The sequence below is a fragment of the Salarias fasciatus genome, chromosome 4, assembly GCF_902148845.1.
Source record: "Salarias fasciatus chromosome 4, fSalaFa1.1, whole genome shotgun sequence".
Taxonomy (NCBI): domain Eukaryota; kingdom Metazoa; phylum Chordata; class Actinopteri; order Blenniiformes; family Blenniidae; genus Salarias; species Salarias fasciatus.
Window position 1 is genome coordinate 21379290 of NC_043748.1, and position 7939 is coordinate 21387228.

The 7939-nt window shown below is 53.0% G+C and overlaps 1 protein-coding gene across 2 annotated transcripts; it reads left to right on the forward strand.

Annotated features, from left to right (window-relative positions):
• Positions 1-698: 698 nt before the first annotated feature.
• kcna7 (potassium voltage-gated channel, shaker-related subfamily, member 7) lies at positions 699-6268 on the forward strand. Of its 2 annotated transcripts, none has more exons than XM_030089572.1 (3): positions 699-922; positions 1377-2067; positions 4676-6268. In XM_030089572.1, exons 2-3 carry the CDS (start codon positions 1417-1419, stop codon positions 5609-5611), a joined length of 1587 nt encoding a protein of 528 aa, XP_029945432.1. In that variant the 5' UTR covers positions 699-922; positions 1377-1416; the 3' UTR covers positions 5612-6268. The 2 variants fall into 2 exon arrangements, with proteins under 2 accessions (XP_029945432.1, XP_029945433.1); XM_030089573.1 differs by having other exon boundaries at positions 699-899.
• The last annotated feature ends 1671 nt before the right edge of the window (positions 6269-7939 follow it).

The following is a 7939-nucleotide window of genomic DNA, read 5'->3' on the forward strand; positions in this document are numbered from 1 at the left end:
CCCCAGCGAGTTCGTGATCAGACCAAAATAACCGCAGACGTCCGGCAATACGTTTAATATTAAACCCGCTGCTCGGATGTCGGGGAAGGTTTTTTCACACCGGTTCATATTCTGTTGATTATTCTGGTTCAGAGTGTCCTGTCGAAGATAAATTAGGAAAAGTGAATCTGGGAAATGCAGCCGTCATTCATCCTGCTGAATCCTGCACTCAAGATGTTTGTGTTGAAGTGTCCTTGAGCAAGGCTCAGAAGTCCAAACTGCTTCCAGTGGGTGGACAGAGTGCCACGCATGGCAGCCACATCTGCTGGTTTTGGGATTTTTCAGACTTTCCCTCTGGACTATCAGAGCATTTCTGCTCTGTTCTGTTCTCTTTGTGCTCTCGGTGACAGGTTTCCACCGTCTTCCTTCATTCCTGACGGTAAAGTTTTGTCCTGCGAGCGCATGAGCGTGCAAACATGCACAGTATATTTAAGAGAGAGTGCGAGGTTAAGGCGGTGACCTTTCGGGGCGGGGGAGGCAGGTGAAGGGGGCAGGAGAGGCAGCGGGGCTGCCGGAGCACGGCAGGGCGTGCGGGGTTGAATTTCAGCCCCGCAGCATTCCCCGAGGGGGGTGAAGACAGTGAGAGTGACCTACAAACAAGCTTAACTATCTTCACTTCACTCCGGCGCTGCAGATTAACACCACAACGGCCCCTGAAGGAGCCGCACTGCCACCCCCTCCTCCTCCTCCTCCTCCTCCTCCTCCTCATACCGACAGGAGACCAGCAGCAGAGCCGGGCCGGGCGTCCAGATGAGGGACCCGAGCCGCGGGGCGCAGCAGACGGAGGACACCTGGAGGTGGAGGCGCAGCAGCAGAACCATGATCGCTCCCAGCAGGAGGTGGCACTAGGCTGCAGGCAGGTGAGAGGAGCCGACGGCTCCAGGTACGACTGAGGATCACAGCGTTCTGCTGGAATGATATTCTGACTGTATGTAGATACAAAACTATAGATTGTTTCAGTACATGGGGTTGTGGAAGAAGGATGATCCTAACATTTGATGATTGGATATTGGAGAAGGTTTGAGTAAATTTGACTTGTGTATAAGTGTGTGTGGCATGTCAGAATTATAAAAAAAAACCTAAATAAGTTTATTGTTTATATACATGAGCAGATGAACTGTTTATGGCAGCAGCATTTCGGCCTTCTGCATTTAGACGGACGCCGAGAGTTTCCAGACAGTTTCGGTTTCTCTAATTTACTCGACCGTGGAGTCAGAACGTTTTCTAAACGTTGTGTTGGTCGGTGGCTCCGACCAACGACTCAACGAGAGCTGTTTGGTTTGATTCTGTATCCTTGTTTGTAAAGTTTGACTCCAACTTTGATTTCTCTCCTACAGAAAAGACTAGGAGACGACTGAAGTCCAGCGTAGCTGAGAGATGGACAATCAGGACAAAGGAGGAGGAGAAGGAGGCGAGAAGAAGGAGGAGGTGGAGGACGAAGACAAGCAGACCAAAGACAAGCTGGAGAAGGAGGGCGAGGGGAAGGAGCGGCGGCGGCAGAACCGGCGGCTGTGGCGCAGCGGCTGGGCGCTGACGGAGCGTCTGGCCATCAACGTGTCCGGGATGCGCTACGAGACGCAGCTCCGCACGCTGGCCCAGTTCCCCGACTCGCTGCTGGGCGACCCCCGGCGCCGCCTGCGCTACTTCGACCCGCTGCGCAACGAGCTCTTCCTGGACCGGAACCGCGTCTGTTTCGACGCCATCCTCTACTTCTACCAGTCCGGCGGGCGGCTGCGGAGACCAGCCAACATCCCGCTGGACATGTTCCTGGAGGAGCTGCGCTTCTACGAGCTGGGCGAGGAGATCATCGAGCGCTTCAAGGCGGATGAGGGCTTCGCCAAGGAGGAGGAGAGGCCCCTGCCCACCGAGAAGTGGCAGCAGCGCATCTGGATGCTGTTCGAGTTCCCCGAGTCGTCCGGCGGCGCTCGGATCATCGCCATCATCAGCGTCATGGTCATCGTCATCTCCATCCTGATCTTCTGCCTGGAGACTCTGCCGGACTTCAGGATGGAGAAGGAGCGGCGAGAGGTGAGGATGCTGCAGCTGCAGAGGCAGATCAGTACGGGTCTGAGGAATATCCACCACATCCTAACACTTCAGCAGGTTTCACAATGGCAGTCACATCCAGGCGCTGGCATAGACGACCAGCCACTACGTCCCACTGCCAGGCAAGGTACCCTACTGCCTTCAGGAGTAACGTTTCATTCAGAAAACTGAAAACTTTAGTTGTGCTTTGGTGTCTGTTTAAACCACAATGACGCTCTGAGACATGGAGTCTATATTCTCCTGGACTCGGTAGTTTTAAAGCTGGCAGGCCCCATTTTAGAAATTAAAGAGGGTTTAAAAGAAAGAAGTTCAGTGAAAGAGAAATCCAGGCAAATGACTCGACCGTCCTGTAGAGTGCATGAAGGAAGCAGCAGGGAGGCGGCAGGCGGTAAACACCGTGGGAACGTAGTGACGAGGTGAACACGGAGGCTCAACGGGTGGTGACAGGTGGCGCCGAGCGGCACAAGACCAAAACGTCTTCATCTCCTCCGACGACACCGAGGAGAAGCTCCGGGCGTCGCTGAGGAAAGACCGCAGGCAGGGAAGGTGAGGGCCAGGTTATTTTCCTGGGATTATTTTGGACTTGTCGTTAAATCCGATCCACTCAGAACGAGGGGAAGGAATGACGACGGGGACGAGAGCGGCAGAGGAGACGGGAGCCACTGAGGGGAAGAGGTGCCGGGATGGAGGCTCGGGGTTGTGGGAATCGCCTCCCGCCATCCTGAGCCAGAAAGCACATTTAGACGAGGTGGACGTATCAAAAGTCACGAGATGACAGAGAGAGTGGACGCACTTGGAAGTGAGTGTGAAGGCAGGGCAAGGAGACGGACCGGTCTCACGTTACCCCTCGGAGACCTAAAGGTCTATATATAGAGGCCGGACAGCCCTGAGAGCGCATCAACACACAAACCGATGCCCGTATTAATAAACGCCGTGACTCATGGGCTACGCACTGAAACGGCTCGGAAAAGACGGCGGCGGATCAGCTTTTCTGATGACCGGCACAAAGTTAAATTAGCCTGGGACCGGCGCCGGGAGCTCGGACACTGAGATTTCAGGAGAATCAGAATGCAGAGGAGGACAAACCGTGAGATTCAGGCAACAAACAGCAGCAAAGAGCGGCTAGTAGTACACAGTATACACACAATACAGTACACATGAGAAATACTGTTAAACTCTGACTTCTTGGACAGGATCCCCCGTGCACGGCCAGACGGAGAATCCTAAAACCAAACTTTCCTCAGACGTGGAAACGTTTCAGGTTTCAGTCTGGATCCACTGATGTCGCTCCAGCTATTCCACGTCCAGCAGGGTGGCTTCCTGATCTTTTAAACCACATTTCAGTGAAAAAGGAGAGATTTTAAAACTCTAATCCATGATTCGCTTTCACTTAAAACGTGTCTTGGACTGGATGTAAAGAAGCAGATGGTGGAGGTTAATGGAAAAGGACCAACATGAAAGCATGTGGTCAGTTTCCAGTTTATTGGGCCCTTTCAGCTAAAATTAATGTAATCCAATACAACAGCGCCGCTGTAAATCCTCAGTCCACCAGGTGTCAAACTGTCCTGCTGAAGAGAAGGAAATTCATCTGTGCGATTCTTTCATTTCAGAGAAAAACTTCCACAAAAATCACAAGAAAACACATCCTGCAAACTCACAAAGCTCAGCTATCGCCTCTTTGTTGCCGTGGACTTCCTAACCTGGACGGTTGCTTCAAAGTGCCTCGGTTTGGCCAGGTGTAGCTCATTAAGTGTATAAATACACAGTGTGGAGGACAATATGTGCAGCAGGGCCATCAAAACACTCTGGGTAACTTTATCTAACTTGTTAAAAGACCCTAACGCCCAGTTATTTCAAACCTGCTTCCCAGAAAAAAAAAAAAAAAAAGAAGAAGACCAGCAGCTGGGTTAAACGAAGTGTCACATGCCTGTAAGACGACCCGCTGCCACATGAGCTTAATGTTTTTTTTGTGCGTTTAAATATAGAGAAACTGATTTATATAAAAGTCTGCTAAGAGGGGAGAAAAACTGCAGCGTAAACGGAGAGCGGGGGAAAGTTAGCACAGTATCACGCGTCCACGGCGATGACAGATGTCATGCTTCGAATGTGCTGAGGACAAACTTTCACGATAATCGCTTCTTCTCGGTTGACCCCTTGGTGTTTACGCCGTCCTTGTTTTCACTCTGTTTACACTGCGATAAACATGGTCACCATGGAGCTGTTTACACGCCGCGCCGCCTTTCCCCTTTATGCTCACATTTCTCCTTCCAGCCCATAAACACACAGATCGCAGTACGGTTTCTCCACAAGTTGGCACCGAATTCAGGATTTCAGGTGTCAGTGTTGGTGGTACAACAGCATGTTTGCCAACACGTGATTAGAAAAACCGACACCTGCAGCCACAGACATCTGCAGATGAAGGGACCAGGACAGAGCTGCTCTGATCTGAGGGTCTGGTTTGGCCTGGAGCAGGTCCGGGTCTCCTCAGGAGACCTGCTTAGGGGGCGTCTGGGCTTTTCTCTTCTTGTGGGCGAAGCAAGATGGAGAATTGCGCTCCTCGTGTTTCTGAGCATTCCTCTTTGTCTTGCAGCAATACACCACCATACCTCACCCCAGCATCCCCAACGAAACCATCACCATCCCGCCGGGGTTCACGCCCTTCCAGGACCCGTTCTTCATCGTGGAGACCATCTGCATCTGCTGGTTCTCCTTCGAGCTGGTCATGCGCTTCATCTCCGCCCCCAGCAAGCTGCACTTCTTCAAGGACATCATGAACATCATCGACTTCCTGGCCATCATGCCGTACTTCGTCACGCTGGGCACGGAGCTGGCCAAGGACAAGGGCACGCAGCCGTCCGTGTCCCTGGCTCTGATCAGGGTCATCAGGCTGGTCAGGGTCTTCAGGATCTTCAAGCTCTCCCGCCACTCCAAGGGTCTGCAGATCCTGGGCCAGACGCTGAAGGCCAGCCTGCGAGAGCTTGCCCTGCTCATCTTCTTCCTCTTCATTGGCGTCATTTTGTTCTCCAGCGCCGTCTACTTTGCGGAGGTGGACAACGCCGAGAGCTACTTCTCAAGCATCCCCGAGTCCTTCTGGTGGGCGGTGGTGACCATGACCACGGTGGGCTACGGCGACATGTGTCCGGTGACGGTCGTGGGGAAGCTGGTGGGCTCCATGTGCGCCATCGCCGGCGTGCTCACCATCTCCCTGCCGGTGCCCGTCATCGTGTCCAACTTCAGCTACTTCTACCACCGCGAGATGGAGTGCGAGGACACCAAGGAGTACCACCACGTCGCCACGTCCGTGTGGGAAAAGGACGGCGAGGACGACGAGGAGGAGGACGACGAGGACGGGTCGGAGGAGGTGCCCGAATACACGGGGGACTGCCTGCCTCTGTACGGGGACAAGAGGGCGATCTGCCCTCCGCTGAACGGGACTCTTCTGGCCGGGCTTTGCGCCGGACAGGCGACGGGAGACCTGAGAGGACTGAACTTCTACCTCAGAGAACCTCTGGTCACGCAGGTCTGACGGATGGCCGGCAGCCAAGACGCTGAGACGTCAGGGTCGGGGAGGAACGAGGCAGGACACCACGGCGTCGGCTCTGGACAGGCGGAGACGGGAACTGGACAGTTTGAGGCTTCTGTGCATTTTTATTTGACTTTCAGTAAATGTCCCAACAAATGGACAGAACTCTTCGACCGACCTGGGAAAGTTTCCAGATCCCTCAAAATCTTCCTTGTCCATCTCAGATTGAATATACTCGCCAGTTTATCCGAACTTCTTCAGAAGTGTCTCACAGTTTGGGAGGACCTCATTCTTCCCCGAGGCTGAAGAGATACGCAGCAACAGTTTTTCTTTGCCTGTAATTCATCGAAGAAATGATAAGAGTCATAAATTCAGCCACATGTGATCATGCTATTTAAATTTTTTTGGGTAACTGATTGGAGAAACCTGGAAGCAGGTTTAAATAAATTACCACTCTACATGTGATTAAACACCTTTCCAGCTGGACAGAGGACTATGTGATGGATCTGAAAGACACTCTTTAAATAAAGAATATATATGTTTTCTGGGATATGTGTTTGTGGGAAGCGGAGTTGGATATCTGGCATGTGAATGCAGTTAGAAATACAAGTCTTAAATGTAAAAATGATCATTTTACGAGAGAAACCGGAGCAACTTTGACTCCAGAAATAAATGAGATGTCATAAAGAGAAGAATCTCAGTCTGCCATGACCGTGTGCTGATGTTTTTAGCGGTGTAACTTGAAGTGCTGCACACTTGACGTCTGCTCACTGCACATTTCTGTGATGTGAAACATTCATAGCTGATAAATCCCTTGTTTGTTTCTGCGGCGGCGAAACACGCAGCGAGTGCCGGGCTACTTGTGGGAGTTATGGCAGAAATGCGGCGCTGCAATCTCAAGCCGACGAGAGAAACAAAGAGGTGGCTGATGGGACGGCGCTGGTGCCGACAGGGTTCACGTCGCTGGTCCGGAGCCAGTTTGTGTCTTACAGAGTTACACAGTGTAACGGATCCGGCTGGGAGGAGGCGCACGGCGGAACCTGATCGCATGTCAGCCGCGGGACGGCGCGGTGACATTTCTGTCACGGCGTGGAGGTCGGAACTCTGGGGGTCGGCTGTCCCATCAGACTCCTTGAAGTCATGGAGGGATTACAGGACCGGTCAGAGCCGGAGGTGGTGAGGGGGCAGAAGCTGGGCTCGGGCTTCCTTTTCGGTCCAGTTTACTCAATGTTTCAGGTCAACGTACGTTATTTTTGTTTTTTGAGTTTTAGCTTCAGAAAAGTTGCATGGTGAGACGACAACTTTTTGAAAACGTGACATTCCGTCTGGCCCTGCTGCTGTAGTGAGAAATAGTTCTGCTCTTGTTCAGTTGATGAAATCCTGTGGTCCCCAAACTGGATCCCCTCCGGCCCCTGGCTACAGAACTTCTAGGTGCAGCCAGGAGTTGGAGGGGGTCCGGTTCGGGGACCACAGGATTTCATCTCTGCTTTTTGCAGATGATGTTGTCCTGTTTGCTCCATTGAACCTGGACCATCATGCACTGGGGCGGTTCACAGCCGAGTGTGAAGCGACAGGGATGAGGATCAGCACCTCCAAATTCGGGGCCATGGTCCTCGACCGGAAGAAGGTGGCTTGCCCCCTCCAGGTCGGTGAAGAGACTCTGGCCCAAGTGGAGGAGTTTAAGTATCTTGGGGTCTTGTTCACGAGTGGGGGACGGATGGAGGTGGGATTGACAGGTGGATCGGTGCAGCAGCTGCAGTGATGCAGTCGTTTTATCGGTCCGTTGTGGTGAAGAAGGAGCTGAGCCGAAAGGCGAAGCTTTCGATTTACCGGTCAGTCTGCGTTCCCACCCTCACCGATGGTCATGAGCTTTCGGTCATGACCGAAAGGACAAGATCCTGGATACAAGCGGCTGAAATGAGCTTCCTCCGTAGGGGGGCTGGGCGCTCCCTTAGAGACAGGGGGAGGAGCTCAGTCACCAGGGAGGAACTCGGAGTAGAGCCGCTACTCCTCCACATCGAGAGGAGCCAGCTGAGGAGGCTCGGGCATCTGTTAAGGATGCCTCCTGGACGCCTCCCTGAGGAGGTGTTCCGGGCATGTCCCACCAGGAGGAGACCCCGGGGAAGAACCAGGACACGCTGGAGAGACTATGTCTCTTGGCTGGCCTGGGAACGCATTGGGATCCTCCCAGAAGAGCTGGAGGAAGAGTCTGGGGACAGGAAGTCTGGGCATCTCTACTGAGACTGCTGCCCCCGCGACCCGGTCTGGATAAGCGGTGGAAGATGGAAGGATGGATGGATGGATGGATGGATGGATGGATGTTCAGTAGAT